Source organism: Vombatus ursinus, unplaced genomic scaffold, assembly GCF_900497805.2.
Source record: "Vombatus ursinus unplaced genomic scaffold, bare-nosed wombat genome assembly UNPS02014779.1, whole genome shotgun sequence".
Lineage (NCBI taxonomy): Eukaryota > Metazoa > Chordata > Mammalia > Diprotodontia > Vombatidae > Vombatus > Vombatus ursinus.
This window is the reverse complement of record NW_020954557.1, coordinates 22801054-22819476: the sequence shown is the minus strand read 5'-3', so window position 1 is coordinate 22819476 and position 18423 is coordinate 22801054. Positions and strand designations below refer to the sequence as shown.

General features: G+C 37.0%; 1 protein-coding gene across 3 annotated transcripts in view; it reads left to right on the top strand.

The window, feature by feature from the left end:
• PMS1 (PMS1 homolog 1, mismatch repair system component) overlaps nt 1-9045 on the top strand; it is a 112738-nt gene extending 103693 nt beyond the window's left edge. For all 3 annotated transcript variants that reach the window (XM_027866210.1, XM_027866209.1, XM_027866211.1), the window contains exons 10-13: nt 38-529; nt 2675-2805; nt 7138-7298; nt 8753-9045. In XM_027866210.1, coding sequence (XP_027722011.1) covers nt 38-529; nt 2675-2805; nt 7138-7298; nt 8753-8917 — 949 coding nt within the window. In that variant the 3' untranslated portion in view covers nt 8918-9045. The remainder of the gene's footprint in view (nt 1-37; nt 530-2674; nt 2806-7137; nt 7299-8752) is intronic.
• The last annotated feature ends 9378 nt before the right edge of the window (nt 9046-18423 follow it).

The following is an 18423-nucleotide window of genomic DNA, read 5'->3' as shown; positions in this document are numbered from 1 at the left end:
TATTCTTATTGGCTGTATTTTTCCCTCCTTTTTTTAGATATGAAGAAAAAGCTATTAAAGATCTAGAGCGCTACAATAACCAAATCAAGAAGGCTAGTGAACAGGGGTTACAAAGAATGCCAAAAGACAATGGAAAAAGATTGAAACTAACAGCAGCACAGAATCTGGCACAGAAACACAAACTGAAAACTTCATTTTCTAATCAGCCAAAACTTGATGAGCTTTTTCAGTCTCAAAGTGAGAAAAGGAAAAACAAGACACAAAATACAAAAATTGTACAGGTTCCTTTTTCTATGAAAACCTTAAAACTTAAGTATGGGAAGTATATGAAGGGTGACTTGCTACATAAAGAAGAACTTTGCCTGATCCACCATTTAAGTTTTCCTGATGCATGGATAATTGCTTCCAAAACAGAGATTATGTTGTTAAACCCATACAGAGTGGAAGAAGCTTTACTATTTAAAAGACTTCTTGAGAATCATAAACTTCCTGCAGAGCCATTGGAAAAGCCAGTGATATTAACAGAGAGGTATGTTGTAAAAATATAAATATGCTGGATTTTTTTTCTTTAATACTTACTATGAATGTTTAAAACTGAAGCTGTATATACTTAAAGTAAAAAATATCTTCAATTCTAAGCTTTAAAAAACATTCATTTATAGTAATTGCCTTAAAAATTCTACAGAGATGGAATGATTTGTAGAACATTTTATAAAGTACACTCATGCATCAAGTCCATTTATCCCAATTCATTAAGTGACTCTGCTAGGGTAATATTTATTGTAAGCTACAATGTCCTGCTACCCCAAAGTCACTACTAGGGATTAATTTGTGCATCTTAAGGGAACAATCAGAATTGCTTCTTCAAAGCATGAATTACTGATGGCTGATACCTTGACATATTCCACTGAATTTTTATGAAAAAAAAACCCACTATGACACAAAAGAGTTATGATCTGTGTCTTCTAGCACTAGTATAAGTCACTATTACATATTGCATGTTTCTTTTAGAGAGCTAGAATGATTGTATATTTGTATATTTATGTATTTTTCACAATACTGCTTGAAAAATTGTATAGCAGCAGATATTCCCATTTTTGGATTGGGAAAAATAAAAACATAGAGAAGTTAAGTGATATTCTAAAGGTCAAACAGTCAGTGTGACCAATGTAAAGTGAGGTCAGCACATATCTCTTGATTGCAGCCAAGTATTTCTTTCAGACTATGGTGTCTCTTCTCTAGCCCATATGTTGGTATGGTCTTTATTTATTCCCTCTGTTGAGGGGGACATGGAGATTAGTATAAGAGCACCCTTTTCCAAGAATAATAGGATGGTAGACACACAGAAATCAGCAACACCCCCAACCCAAGAAGCTGTTGTGTGATGCAGTCTAGCCAAGATTGGCATTGATTGGGTAAGTGCCAAAGATGAACTTTGGCTACTTAACAGTTTTGCAGAGGGCCACCCCAGGCCACACCACTCAAATTCAGCTCGTGACCATTCTTGGCACAAGTGCCACAGGCTGCTGACCTCCACTCTAAACTATGCAGGAAGCCTTCCCTGACTATTAAAGTTATTAGATATTGGAATAAGTTACTAAGAAAAGTTATGGAAACTACTTCCCTAGAAGTTCTTAAGAATAAGAAGGATACTGTCTCACTTTAAAGATTTTAAAAGCCGTGCCCAGAGATTGGAAGTTAAGCAAGATGATGTCTTAAGTGGCTAGATAATTAATATATTACTGTATGCATTTAAAAAGTAGAATGTCATAGGTTTATGAAAGATTTATATATTATATATGAAAAGCATTTTGTCCAGTCTTACAAATTTTATTTCAGCATAGTAGATATCGACTTTTATTCCTTTTTAGTTCTTTATAGTACCTAAGGCAAGCTTTCAATATTGTGAGCCCTTGATAAGTGTTAGTGACTGAAAAATTCAATTTGGCATATATTTTTTGAGTGCTTGTTATGTCCAGGACCCCAAACTAGCAAAATTCACCTATCTAGTACCTCTGTGTACCTGAGGAGCAACATAGCAGAGTAGAAGGAACACTGGACTGGCATCAGAAGACAGAAGTTCAAGGCTTGACTAAATCATTTCTGTCTCTGTGACATTGGACAGATCACCTAAATTCTCTGACCCTGTTTCATCATCTGTAAAATCAAGATACTAATACTAACTAAGGCTGTGGTACTTTGTAAACCTTAAATAAAGCACTATATAAATGTGACCAGTAAATATTAGAGTATTCTATAGCTTACATACTGTTTTTTTTTTCACAATGATCCTATGAGATAGATGGTGCAAGTATTAGCCCCATTTTTCAGATGAGGAAGCTGAGTCTTAGAGAAGTGAGGTGCCTGAAATAACACCAGCTAATATCAGAACTCAGCCTCAAAACTATTATGCTTTTCACTATACCATACTGCCTCTTTATTTAAATTTGAGATATTGAGTTTTCCCATCACTAAACAGTACCTTCTACATAGTACAACTACTTAATATATTGTTGAATTAGATTTTTTTTATAGTGAGATTCATCCACGAGAATACTTTTAAAATGGACCTTGAATAATCTAAGGGAGTTGTGGGAGAAATGTTTTCATTTTTTTCTTCTTAATTTTGCTACATATAATTTGATAAATTAAAAGGCTATGATTTCTTTTTCAGTCTTTTCAATGGATCCCATTATTTAGAGGTCTTAAATAAAATGACAACAGATGATCAAGACTTCAGTGGTTCAACCTATTTGTCTGATCCACGTCTTACAGCAAATGGATTCAGGATAAAATTGATACCAGGTGTGATGGCATGTTTGATATTTATTAAGTTTGAAAAATTAAATTGAAATGCTTTCTTTATAAGCTCCCTTTTGAATTTTATAATTTAAATTATTAATTTCCTTAAATTGTTTTCTACAGTTTCAATGTATCAACTTTCTTCTCAACATGTGTAATAGTAGCTATGTAAGAACTTTTCTTAGTCTCATTTTATAAAGGCCATCATACACTCTACAGGTAAGAAAACATTGGTTCCTGCTTAGTGTAAATGGATTTGAAACAATTTGCCTTGTATTCATGTTAACAAATCACATAGTTTTGTAATAATCTTTACCATCCTTTTAACATCCAGACTGCCCTATTTGTTTCACTTAATGATTGGGGGAAATACTGACTGAAGAAACAGGATGGACAAAGAAAATGTACATTTTCTTTTCTTTTTTTAAGCAATTAAGATCTCTCAGTTTGGCCATTACAGACACATAATCACAGATGAAATTGGCTTACACAATTTATTGAACTTCTAGCCCCTAGTTCTTTCCCCTTACCATAGTCCTATTTGGGGAGAATGAAGAAGTTTCTATTCTTAAATGGATTTATGTTGGCACTTCTTTCTGGTAAGGTAAGATATTTAGTCCCTTCTAAGACTTTTTCCTAATCTTATCTCCAGGCTGAATCCTTCAGCTCATCTCCTTTAATTCTGGACCATACTATATTGCTTTGCAGCCATTTTTTTCATCTGTGTAAGGTCTTTCCCTACTAGATGAGGAAAATACTTTAATAAGTTTTTGCCCTTGAACTTCAGGATTTTCTATATTGACTCAAGGCCATCCCACGGTTTTCAGGTTTGTCCTTTCAGTCCAATGGTTTAGAGTTCTTTGGAGTCCTACCCTTTTCTTGACCCATTGTTTTTTTCCTGTCCTATATGGTTTGTTTAAACCATTCAGTAGTGATTTGTTCAAACTGGTCTTAGCTTTTGTTATAACTAGATTCTCACCTTTTGTTCTAAGCTAACATCTCAGCTTGATATTCCTTCTTTTTCTGGAACTTATTTGTAGACCTTCAGTCCCCTCCAACATCCAGAAAGAGACTCCTTGTTTCTTATGTTCTCAAAGTCAGAACTTCCTTTCTTCCTTTTGAGCTGCCAAATAAGTTCCTGTTTTCTGTCTGAGAGATAACTTGAGCCCTGTGCTTAGTTGTAGAACAGAGATAATTGATGTTCTGAAATACTGGAATAATCTAATAATTCTGCTGATTTTCTTGAATTTTCTATGGTATTTGTCACTCAGGTTCTCTAGAATCCAGTTGTTACAGGTGGTTTACAATGTCACAGGGTCATAAATGTAGAGCTGAAAGAGAGATCTTTTTTTTTTAAATGATTGGAGTCACAATTTATTTTAAAACCTAGAAGGGAGGGAAGCAAATTATTACCCAACAGAAAATCCTGCATTACATTGGGAGGAGTTTCCATGTGGATTTTATGGAAATGTGTGGATGAGCATTGCACAGCATGAGATGGGTGCAGATTGCAATGTGCATTGAAGAAGGAATTATACATATTCATAACATTGGATACATCAAAGATAAATCATGAAAGATGTTTAGGATTTTTTTTTTTAATCTCATCTCCTTGGACCTCAATTTTTTATTCGTATGTTGATGGCCTCAGAGCACCTATCCAAACTCCGGTCCCATGATCCTTAGTGTCTCTGTCTGGAAAAAAAATATGCATTGAGCTGGGTGGATCATTGAAATAGAGACCTTAAAGGCATCTATTCCAAGCTCTTCATTTTATAAATTAGGAAACTGAGGCTCAGAGAAATTAAGTGACTTGCCCACGATCTCGCAGAAGGTAAATATCAGAGGCAGAATTTGAACCTAGGTCTTCTGAGCCCAGGGCCAGTGCTCATTCTAATGTACTGTGCTGCCTCTAAACAATATATCAAATGATAGGCATAATTAACACTAAGATAATTATCTGCCATATGCCCCTCCATGCACCTTGTATTCCTGCATTCTAATCCATATGGCCTGACTACTACTCTCTGAATTCTCCATCACTCTTTCTGGTACCTCCTCCTGAAGAATTTCTTGTACATCCTCATTTCCTTCTGTCACAGTTCTACCTATCATTAGTGGCCCAAATGTGATCCTCTTTCTTTCAAGAATATTTCCCTGATTCTCTCTGCCTCTTATAGAAGATAAGAAGTTCCATGCTTCAAAAGAAGCTTAGGGATTCTATAACTTACAGATCAAAGAGGGAGGGCATTCCAGACATCAGAGGAACTGCCTGTATGAAAGAATGGTTGGCAGGAAATAGAATGTCATATGTGGAGAGCAAATAGTAGGCCAAATTGATTGGAGTAGAAGAGTGCAGGACAGGGAATAATATGAACAAGACTAGAAAGATGGGTGGAAACTGTGTTATGGAAGAATGGAAGGAGTTAAATGTTAGGCTAAGGATTTTGTATTTCATCCCAAAGGCAAGATGACGATATTTGAGATTTTTAGGTAGGGTAACAGACAGATTTTCATGTTAGAAATATCAATTTGGTAACTGTATAGATAACAGATTGGAAAGGGGAGATTCTAGAGACAGAAAGACCAGTTTCATTATCCAGACAAGAGGTAATGAGATCCTTAACTCAGGTTGGGTGAGTAGAGAGAAGGGGACAGACATGAAAGATGTTGTGGATAGAATCAAAAAGGATTTGGTGCAGAACTTGCAAACCAGTTGGACATGGGGGATAAAGAAGAGAAACAGTGGATCATATCTTTATCATTACACAATTGACTAAAAAGTGAAAATAGTACAAGATCCCACAATGTATTGCTTTTTAAATATTAAAAAAAAAGCATTTGATTTGGTAGAGCAAAATGCTACCTTAAAAGGTATCAACAAGGTATCTCATATCAAAACATCCAAATCATTCACAGTTCCTTAAATGATAATAACAAAAATAACGTTGTTCAAATGCTCTGATTACAAATATATCAGGTAAGGCATAAAACAAAAGATTTATGGTCTCCAATGGCGTCCACCATTGTGGAGGAGATCCAACATAGAGTCCAAGTTGAAGAATTTTCTATGGATGGTGAGGTCCTCCAGATGCTTTTGTTTGTGGATGGCATCATGCTGATGGCTTCCAATGTTTTGAAATATTGCAAAATCTTTTTGAAGGGATCTGTAACTATTCAACATAGTTTGGCTTGCTCATCTGCACAGGAAAAAACAAATAGATGAAGAATGTGTATTAGCCAGTTTATAGCATTCAGTTGGGTGAACAATCTGTACATTTTGTCCATCAGTCCCTCTCTGACAGATACCATATATAGACAATAAAATGGACCCAGAATTAAGCAGGAGGAGAGAGAGATGTACTGCCTACAGGAAATTGTAAAACTGTTTTAATGACCCCAAACTTCTTTCAGAAACAAAGGCCCATCCAATTAATACCAATATTCTACTGGTGGTGTTATATAGTTTTGAGTCATGAAATATTGATAATGAATATCATTTGGAGGACAATGGAGAGGACATGATAGGTGTGTTTAAGCTGCAACGTGTAACAAATAGGAACTTTTCCTTAAAGTAGAACAGGAGTAAAGGATGTTATTTGGGAAATGTATGATTAAAAAAGAAGATGAATTATTCAAATAGTGAGGGATTACAGTGCTCTACTGGAACCCTTGTGCTGTCAGGAGAAAGTGAAGAAAGTCTCTAGCATGTTGGGTGGCTCTTGTATGGTGGATGTATGAAAGGACATAGGCAAGAATCACACAGGATATGCATACATGGATGACTTATAATCTGCATAATTGGAGGGAACATTCATATTGGTAACAGCCTAAATTCATTTGAGTATTTGAGATAGATATTTGGATCTGGGAATTATCTTTTTAGAGATGATAATTGAACTTATGTCAGCTGATGAATTTGCAAAGGGAGAGAGTGAAGAGAGAAAAGATAGAGTCCTGAACAGAGTTTTGGTTAGGAACTTGAATAGCAATTGGTAAAATGCTTAAAGTCACTTTTATTTTGATAAATATCATGGGACTTCATTTTCTTTCCAAAGAAAGAAATGTTCTAAGCAAATAGAATCAGCAAAACAGCAATAACTTAGATGAAATTACATTACTTGAGGCACATGTGAAGTGTCAGTAGGCACCATCTCTTAATGTGGAGTCCTGGGGGAAATTATAGGGTCTCTAAGTAAAGGAAAAAAGAAATATTTTTCCAAATTGAATTCTAATCAAAGTTCACTAAATGTTTTAACATTGATTTTGTTTTTAATGGACATGTTCTGGAATGTAGTTCAAAATTGATGTAAGATTTTTTTTTCTTTATTCCAGGAACTTCAGTTACTGAAAACCATCTGGAAATAGAAGGAATGGCTAATTGTCTCCCATTCTATGGAATATTGGACTTAAAAGAAATTCTTAATGCAGTGCTAAATAAAAATGCAAAGGAAGTTTATGAATGTAGACCTCGTAAAGTAATAAGTTATTTGGAGGTATGAAATGCTAGAATTTATAAGTTGGCAGGTTTTAAGATGGTTAAAGATTCTTTGTTCTGAATTAGAATATTAAGACATTTGTTTGTTGATTGTAAGATACTAGGAGAGAATCTCAGCATTTTAGAATACGTATACAGTTTATCTACACGAAAGCCTTACTGTCATGCTATTCATGGGTTCATTATGGTTTTATTATCATTGTTAGCTTTTTCTCTTTTTATTTTTTTTCCTTTAGAGGAGGGAGGCTAGAACTATGATTCTTCTTAACATTCATTTTTAATTTCAAATTTTCTCTTACTACTCCCCTGTCCATTATGAAATCAAGCAATATGATATACATCATACCTGTGAAAAAAACATATTTCAATATTAGCCCTATTGCAAAAAAAAAAAAATGAAACCAAGAGGAAAAAAAATATATGCTTCAGTCTGTATTCAGAGTTTATCACTTCTGTCTCTGGAGGTGGATGGCATTTTTTATCATGAACCCTTTTTAATTGTCATGCATCTTTATACTCATCAGAGTGGCTAAGTCTTTCACAGTTGATTATCGTCACAATATTGCTGTTACTGTGTACAGTGTTCTCCTGGTTCTGATCGCTTCACTTCGTATCAATTCATATAAGTCTTCCTGGGTTTTTCTGAAACCATCCCCTTCATTATTTCTTTCTTTCTTTTTTTTCTTTTTTCGTTGAGGCACACTGGGTTAAATGACTTGCCTAGGGTCACACAGCTAGTACCATGTCTCTGAGACCAGAGTTGAACTCAGGGCCTTCTGACTCCAGGGCCGGTGCTCTATCTACTGTGCCACCTAGCCGCCCCTCCTTTCATCATTTCTTATAGCACAGTAGTGTTCTATCACAATCATATACCACACTTGTTCAACCATTTCCAAACTGAAGGGGATCCTATGGGGAACAGTTTTATAGATAAGGCACCTAATAATAAAATGCTTTGAGAATTTTGGTAACTAATACCCCTCAGCAGGGACTCAGTAAATGATGTGTCCGTTTTATACTAAATACTGTTCACTAGGTAGTAGTATTATGGTGAAGTGTACTAGCTAACTCCCATCATTTGTCTCTCTTTGCAGATGCATATTTTTTAATAAATGCAAATCTGATGCCTTATTGTGTTATATAATATGCTGGGGGAAAATATCTTAAGAGTTGTAAAATTAGGATAAAACCAATTTCCTGCTCTGAAAGTAGGTAGGAAAAGGAAACAAAAATATTACTTTGCAGTTGCATAGTGTTTTCCTTCCTAAAAAGACTCATATTAAGTAGCATTTTTTGAAAGTATCTTTTTTATCTAAAATACTATGTTAATATAATTAAAAGATAAAAACTTAATATGTATCCAACTTTTTTCACCAATCTGCCAAAATTATGAATGTGTCTCATAAGTATCTTAAGATACTAATGATATCCTTGTGGCTTTTTTCCCAATAGGGAGAAGCAGTGCGTCTCTCTCGACAGCTGCCTTTGTATTTATCAAAAGAGGATGTACAAGATACTATCTATAGGATGAAGCTACAACTTGGAAATGAAATTAAGGGATGTGTTCATGGTCGCCCATTTTTTCATCACTTAACATACCTTCCAAAAACTATATGATGCTTATAAATTATTCAATAAAACAGAATATTTTGTTTCTTTTTTCCCTTCAGTTAAAAAATGTTTTCTGCTTTAAAACTTTATAATCATGTCTTAAGCATTTTTGTATCATCTTGTGTTACAAATAATTTTTTAATGAAGAGTTACCATTTTGTAAACTGAAATAAATTACACATATGTATAAAAAGTCCAGCTAGATTGATTGGTTCTTAATGTGTATAGTGGGAGTTTTTTTTTAATTAACTCTTTTATTCATTTTTATCCATTCATTCAACAAATTCAGTAAATATTTCTTAATCTTTTTGTATAATTTATTCTGTAAGGTATAATGCCAAACATCAAGGGTAACTTTTAAGACATTTATCATTTGTACTAAATACGGTTACAGTAAACTTCATATTGAAAAAAAAAGTTTTTATAAGTATACTAGATAAGCATTGCTCAGTTGCACACCATATCAATCAGCATCTGCTAGACATAGTTCTAATCCCTATCTAATCTAATTTTGGGGGTCCAAAAACATCTTTTACAAACTCTAACCTTATCCCTAGAGGCATATTTTTTAACAATGATGAATAGCTTCATATGAAACAACAGAAGTAAAGGACAACACCACTGAGCTTTTCTATCCCATCATGGATAATACAAAGAAACAGAACCTGAAGCAAGGGTCCTGTTCCTGGTCCCATTCAGGGGTTGAGGCCCCCTGCTAGGTAGTGGCACAAGGGAAAAAGGCCAAGTCCAAAGCAAGTTGGAGAAATCTGAGTATACATTAGGAGACCAAACTAAACCCAAGGCCATCTTGTGGGTTATTCTGTAGACCTGAAGTTGCAGATGTCTGGTGAGTGGCCACCCTACAAAAAGGGAAATATCAACACAATTCAGGTCCTAGAGCCAATGCTAACTGGGTCAGACTTAGAAACAGACTACAGAGTGGGGCTTGATACCAGTGCCTTGTGGTCCAGTTCCAAGTTCAGACTGTAGTAAAGGTAGGACTTAACCCATGTACAGCACCGTCCTATGACAAAACTACAATGGGAGACCAGATCTGAGCTTAACCCCCACATCAAGCAGTGAGAGAGAGAGAGAAAGTAGCTTTTGTCTGTGGCACAAAGCCCTAATCCAAGAACCAAAGCAGTGGACATAAATGATGAACTGGAGAACCTCTTAAAAGAATAAATTGGCCACAAGAACTCCAGCAGCTGAGGGAAGAAATAAAGGAAGAGTCAAAACAGAGAAAGATGAAATTAAACACTTGGAAAGGAAAAAAAAAAGAAGCAAAAAGTATACAACTTTCTCCAAGTAGTTGACATCCTGGAGAGTAACAGAATGAAGCAAATAACTCAGTGGTTCAACAAAGCAACAAGAAGTAGAATAGTATCATGAAATGAAAAATTAGGACAAATGTAGATATAGATCTATACATCTATAAGTATAGACATATGTACCATCAAAAATAACTGACCTGGAAAACCAGACAAGAGAATTTAGAAATCATTATACTTATACCCTGAAAACCATGACCAAACAAACAAAAAAAGAACTGGGCTACTTAACATTTCAAGAAATCATAAAAGAAAAAATTCCAGAATAACCTGTGGCAAGGTGAAAATAAAAAGATTCCTCCTGAAAGAAACCAAATTGAACTCACCACTCAGAAATGTCACAGTCAAAATCCAGTTTTCCAGTTAAATAAAGAAAAAAGTACTGCTTGTAGCCAGAAAGAAAGAAATCAAGAACCAAAGATCCCAGTCAGAATCATACAATATTTAAGAGGAAATCTGAGGAGATAACATGCCTAAAAAATCATAATTGAATGAAATGAACTTACCCATTAAACAGAGAATGGCAGAATAGATTAGAAAGAAAACAACAGTGTTGTTTACAAGGAACATGTCAAACATAAAGCTTTATAAAGTTAAGATGAGGGACTGGTGTAAAAGCTATAATGCTTTAGATTAAGGCAAGAAAAGCAAGGGTAGTAATTATGACCTCAGACAAGGAAATAGTTAAAATAAAGACAAAATAGATAAACAGAAACTACAATATACTTAAAGGTGCCATGTATAATGAAATAATATTGCTACTAAACATTCATCAAGTGGCATAGCATCTAAAAACTTTGAACTACAGGAAGATAAATAACAAAATAATTTAAAGGGACCTTAATATAAGCCTTTCAAATTTAGAAAAATCTAATAAAATATATTAAAGAAGTTAAAGCTCTAAATAGTTTTTAGAAAAGTTAGCTATGATAGTAGTCTAATGATTACTAAATGGAAATTGAAAGAAAAAGTATATCTAGTTCTCAGCTTTAGTACCTTTACAAAAATTGACTTGGACATAAAAAAAAAATTCACAAACTACAACCTTCAGAATCAGCTCAAGAGGAGAGGAAGTTGGGATCAAATGGAGAAAGGTGCATAATGAGTAATAGATGAAGTGGGAGAGTGGGAAGTGTACTGAGAGAATTCATGACATAGAGAATCGTGCTTTAGAAAAGCCATCCTGTTATACTATTTTACACAAATGTGGTTATCTTATCAGAAAAGTCAGATGACGCTGTGCAGGTATGTATTGCAACTATTTCAATACATGAAGATCTACTTTTACAAAAGAATCTAGGAAGTGTTTGTAAAAGAATTTGCCACAGGATTCCTATTACTCCACTAGATCATTCAAAATGTATGTGTGTATAAACTTTTTAGGAATACATCTATTGTTTAAAATAAAAAATACTGATTTGGTTCTGGATAAGAAGTAGAAAAGATGATCAGCTGAACTAATGAGTTGTATGATATGCAGAAGCAAATGAGCACAGTAACCTAATTTGATAAGCCCAGAAAGATCCCAGCTATTGGATTACAAACTTATTGACAAAAATTGCCGAGAAAACTGAAGGGCAGTCTGGCAGAAAGTTGGCATAGACCAACATCTCACACTGTAAATGCCAGGATAGCCTTAGACATGAAGTGTAACATCTTGAATAAATTAGAGGAGCAAGGAAGGAATTATTCAGATCTATGGATGAGGAAGAATTAACAAGCAAACAGAATAGAGAAGATAATACAAAGTAAAATAGACAATTTTGATTATATAAAATTTATGTGTTTATACAAACACCTAATGCAGCCAAAATTAGAAAAGCAGGAAAATAAGTGGTGAGGGTAGTGATCTTTGCACCAAATTTCTATGGTTAAAATCTTATTTTTAACATGTATAGGGAACTGTTTCAAATGCATAAGAATAAAAACTTCCCCAATTGATACATGGTCAATGGTTGTGAATGGGCAGTTTCCAGAGGAAGAAGCACACATTATCAATAGCAATATGAAAAAAAAATGCTCAAAATCACTAATAATTATAGGGAAATGCAAATTAGAAGAACTTTTAGGTTCTGCTTCACTTGTACTTACCAGATTGACAAAATTGACCAAAAAGGAAAATGCCATGCTAAAGAAGCTGTGGGATAATAGGTATATTAATGCACACTACTGGTGGAACTGTGAATTGGTCCAACCATTCTGGAAAGCAACTAGCTACTATGCCCCCAAATTTGTTAAACTATGCATACTCTTTAGCCTAATCAAAGGTTGGAGTCTATGAATTTTTTATATCCATGTATGAATTTTTATGCCAACATATACCAAGAGTTATTTCTACTAGGTCTATATCCCCAAAAAGACCAAAGAAAGAGGAAAATAACCCATATGTCCAAAAAATACTTATAGCAGTTGTTTTTGTAATGGCAAAGAATTGGAAACTGAGGTGGGGTACTCATCAATTGGGTAGTATCTGAGCAACTTATGATATGTGAATGTGATGGAATACTATTGTGCTACCAACGAAAAGGGGGATTCTTTTGCAAGACTTTTAAGAATTGATGCAGAGTGAAGTGAGCAGAACCAGGAGAAGAATTTATACAATAAAAATCTTACAAAGACAACTTTGAAAGACTTAGTAATTCGAATCAACACAATGATCAATCACAATTCCAAAACATTCATGACAAATATACTACCCACATCAAGGAAAAATACTCAAGACTAATGCCTAATGGTCAGTAGATCCAGAGAGAGCAGAGAGCAGCACCCAGCAAGAATAACATGATGATATTAACTAGAGGATAGCTATACCACATCATCTGAGGCATGAGTTGCCCCTCCATATTTGTGCCATTGTCATGCATGTTCCCTACATATGTGTCCCTCATTCATTATCCATATGCACTATTGCTACTTTTTCTGATGGCTACCTTGTTAAATATCATTATTTTTACTAACTGTGTCCTCTGACTCACTAGTAAAAGTGAACCTATTGTAGAGTGCTCCTGAGTAATGGTTTTGAATGGCCGTAGACCTACAGAGTACCTTTTGGTCAAGATAGATTTTGGGGCACCCACAAATGAGAGGAAAGTATGTCAGGTGCTATATTTTGATACAATGAATATTTATTGAATATCTTCTTTGCTGAAGTACCTGGTTAAGTGCTATTAAGGAATGACTAAGAGAAGATTCCCCCTCATCCCTGCCCCCATCCCATTTTTGTCACAGGACAATCTATTTCTTTTCCCTTAATAAAGATGGACAATAGAGGCATCCTTGAATTTTTGAGGGATAACCTCTTGCCATATAAACTGAAAACTTTCAGCCACCTTTTGTATGAGCAGCAGAACCACTACCTTATAAATCTGAGCTGGAATAGAATCAGCACCAGGTGCTTTGCCACATGAGAAGAGCCAAATGACAGTTCAGCTAGAGGGGGATTGACTTCAATTTAAGGTAAAGGGTCAATGGCTTCAGCATTGATTGATGACAGTCTGTTGAGAATGCTATGGAAGTGTTCAGCCCATCTTTCCAGGATCATGTCCTTATCACTAATCAACCGGGCTCCAACAGCACTGAGTGGCTGAGATTCGCCATAGGTCTTTGGTCCATAAATAGCCTTCAGGGCTTCATAAAAGCCCTTTGGATTGTTACTATTAGTATAAAACTGAATGGCATCTGCCTTCTTACTGAGCCAAGAATCCTGCATCTCTCTAAGCTTTGTTTGCACTTTACTTTTGATGGAGATGGCTTCTTAGAAACAGATGAACTATCCTGCTGGTAAACCCTGTAGAGTTCTCATTTTTCATTTAGCAGCTTCTGAATTTCCCCATCATTTTCATCTAACCAGTCTTGATGTTTGCAAGTGTTCTGGCCCAGACGAGTAAATGCAGTGCTGTACACCAAATCTCTGAAAGCTGTCCACTCTTTTCTGCCAACCATGTCTTGGCTCAGTTTTCTCTCCACCTTAGCAATGAACTGTTCCTGCTAGGAGAAGAACTCTAATCTGTTGACATTATGTTTTCTGATAGTCTTGTCTTGGGGTTATTGCTTTTGTTGAATGTAAATATTTAGTTTGGACAGGATAAGTCTATAATCAGTTCAATACTCTGTATCACACATCACCTTCATCACTCTCATATCCTGTCTCTTTTCCTTACAATGACAGAGTCTATTAAATGCCAATGTTTGCTGGGAGGGTGTGTCCATGAAGTTTTACTGAATTTAGGTAAATGGAAAACAAGTGTTGGTGATAAGGTCATGAGATGCACATGTCTTCATAGTATGAGACAGGTACTGCAGCTTTTTCTGATTCTATTCCTGCCAAGGACTCCCTGACATGTCTGGTAGTCTGTGCCTATTCTTGCATTAAAATCACCCAGAAATATAAGCTTATCTTGTTTCAGTACACTGATGAAGAAGATCTCCATGTCTTCATAACATATTTCTTTTATTTCATCAAGGTTCATTATGGTGGGAGCATACTTACTGATGATGATGGCAGCATACTTACTGGTGATGGTGGCAGCATACTTACTGATGATGGTGGCATGGCACTTTCTTGCAAGTGGCAATTGGATTGTCATAAGCCTCCAACTCTCCCTTCTTTAGGAAGAGCCTCAATGTGTTTTTAATCTCTAATTGCACAGCTGTCCTTTTTCTTACTTTCTCCCCTGTGTAACATGTTTCCATTCTTTAAAATCTTGACAAGCTTCAAGTCTTCCTCTCCTCCACCTCTGATCTCTTTTTCCCCATGGAAACCTTGCTCCTGTTTCCTCTAAGAGCACTTCATTCTCCTAAAGAACTTGGAATATGAAGAGATACACTTCTTTATGGCCCTTCACCTTCTCTTCCAAAAGGGAAATTAGGCAACAGGCACTTGGCTGTGGCAGAAAAGCAAACAACACAACTTGATGAAACACACTGCAAAATCTTCCTTATTCTTCATAGTTGAGATTTTCTGCAGTTTTTTTTTAAACTACTTGTGGGTATTTACCCCTTAAATTGAATCTATTTTCCCTAAAACTTGCCATACCCCTCTTCTGAACTTCCTTATTACTGTCATGGGCACCACCATCTTTCTATCTACTGGGTTCATAACTTTGGTGCCATCATGGATTATCCACTTACCACTCAACTCACATATGCAATCAGTTGCCAATCTCATCATTTCTATCTTGCTGTTCATCCCACATGACATGCTATCTCTATGCCTTTGAACTGACTGTCCCCCATGCCTAGGATATTCTTTTTTTTATTAATTTATTTTGATTTATCAACAATCACATCCATAAGCTTTTGAGTTTTAAATTTTTCTCCCCCTTTCTCCCCACCTCCCTTCCCAAGATGGAGTGCAATCTGATACAGGCTATGCAAACACATTCCTGTTAAACATATTTTCACATTAGTGATGTTGTAAGTAAGAATTAGAACCAATAGGAAGAACCACCAGAAAGAGGAAACAAAACACAACAGAAGAAAAAAAGAACAAATAGTATGCTTCAATCTGCATTCAAACTCCATAGTTCTTTCTTTGGATATGGATAGCATTTTCTATCATGAGGCCTTTGGACATGACTTAGATCTTTGCATTGCTGAGAAAGGCTAAGTCTATCAATATTAGTCATCAAACAACGTGGCTGTTACTGTGTGCAACCTTTTGGTTATGCTCACTTCACTCAGTATCAGATAATACAAGACTTTCCAGGTTTTTCTGAAGTCTGCCTGTTCATCATTTCTTATAGTACAATAGTATCCTGGAATATTCTTTCCCTCCTCACCTCCACCTCTTAGAATCCCTGCTTTCCTTTAAGACTCAGCTCAGATGCTTAGATCAAATAAGATCTAACATTTGTAAAATGTTGGCCAATAGTTGTTCGGTTGTTTAATCATGTTGGACACTTCATGACCTCATAGATCATAGCACAACAGGTCCTTCTATCCTCCACTATCTTTCAAAGTCTGTCCAAGTTCATGTTCATTGTTTCCATGAGATTATCTATCCACCTCATCCTCTGCTGTCTCCTTTTCCTTTTGCCTTCAATCTTTTCTAACATCAAAGTCTTTTCCAATGAATCTGATCTTCTCATTATGTGACTAAAGTATTTAAGGTTCAGCTTCCATATTTGACCTTCCAGTGAACAGCCTGAATTAATTTCTTTAAGTATTAACTGATTTGATCTCCCTGCTGTCCAAGGGATTTCCAAAAGTCTTTTCCAGCACCACAATTCGAAAGTGTTGATTCTGCAGCACTCAGCTTTCCTTATAGTCCAGCTCTCACAGCCAAACCTTGCTACTGGAAAAACTATACCTTTGACCATATGGACCTTTGCCAGCAAGGTGATGTTTCTGCCTTTTAGTATGCTGTCCAGATTTGCCACAGCTTTCCTTTCAAGGAGCAAGCATCTTTTAATTTCATTGCTGCAGTTGCCATCTGCAGTGAGCTCTGAATCCAAAAATATAAAATCTGATACTGCTTCCACTTCTTCTCCCTCTATTTGCCAGGAAGTGATAGGACTAGATGCCAAGATCTTAGTTGTTTGGTTTTTTTTTAATGTTAAGCTTTAAGTCAGCTTTTATACTCTTCTCTTTTACCCTCATTAAGAGGCTTCTTAATTCCCCTTTGCTTTCTGCTATCAGAGTAGTATCATCTGCATATCTCAGATTGTTAATATTTCTCCTGGCAACCTTAAGTCCAGCCTTTGAGCGATCCAGTGTGGCACTTTGTATGATATACAAAGTGACAATATATAACTTTGTTATATTCCTTTCCGAATCTTAAACCAATCAGTTGTTCTATGTTCGATTTTAACTGTTGCTTCTTGGTCCTCAGGAGACAAATAAGATGATCCAGTATGCCCAGCTCTTTGAGCACTTGCCACATTTTCTTTTTTACAAGCCACATAGTCAAAAGTTTTAGTGTAGTCAATAAAGCAGAAGTAGATGTTTTTCTGTAACTCCCCTGCTTTCTCCATAATTCAATAGTAATGGTTTCATAACTGCTTAATTAGCTTAGTACCTACTTTATAATTGCTTGCTGACTATTTTTTACCAGGGGTTAAAAAAAAATGGGATGCTGAAACCTGGTGCTAGGCCTACCTCCTCTGTCAGTGGCCAGGGTGGCCTGTCGCTGGTCAAAGTTCTAATGCACCTACCCCTGCACAAGGTCCCAGGCCTCTGCACAGCTAGGCTCCCAGGCCCTGCCTCCCTCAGGGGTCCCGCCTCTTGGGCACGTGCCTTGGAGCCCCTGGCGCGGGCTGCAGAGACCCCGCCTCGCGCAGGCGCAGGAGCGCAGCGTCACGCGCCGCCCTTAGTTACCGCCGCTGAGCTGCCCTCAGGCCTGGGCTGAAGGCAGACCTACTGGACGTCCGAGCGAGGCCCACCCCACCGCTGCTCCACAGGTTCTGAGCCTCAGCTTCCAGCCTGGCAGGCGACAGGCCGGCTCACCCCAGAACCAACCACCGGGATCTGTCCTTGCGGAGACATGGCGGGAGTGGGAGGCAGCGACGGCGAAGCTCCGGCCCTGAGGCTGGAGGTAACCGCCCGAGGAAGCGAGGCCGGCCCCCGAGCCCCCCGCCGGGACCCTTGGATTTCTGTTGTTGGTGGAGGGAAGATGGGGGTGGGGGTGTGAAGAATGGCGTCCAGGGGCTCCCTCTCAGCGCCGTGGAAGCCTTATGACAGTCGCTCCAGCCCTGGAGTCCTAGAACAGTAATTAGCCCCAAATGGCCGAGCAGACACTTGGGCGAGAGGCCTGGGCACAAGCCTGGCTCGTGTTCTTCAGCTCCAGGCCAAGCTGCGCATTCGCGTGGCTGCTCCGAAGATGCTGCTGAAGGCGGGGCAGGGGGCTGGGGGCACCACGCAGCCCTGACTGGGGCCCTTTTGTTCCACCCCCCCCCCCCAGCTTATTTGGGAAGATCCAGTGAAAGGTGGTTTGGGGACAGGAAGCTGAACATAATTTGCGTTTCTCGTGCCACAGTTCTTCCACAATGTGTGAATTGAGTTTCATCGTGTTGCCATCACTTCCCACGGCATTTTAGGGGAAAAAATGGCTAAAAAAAAAAATCTACCCGGATTAGAGTAATTAAAAACATACACAACAGCAAGCATTTATTAAATACCTACTCTGGGAGAAGTATTTTGTTAGGCATAGGAGTGCAAAGACAAAAAAATTAGAAGCCCCGG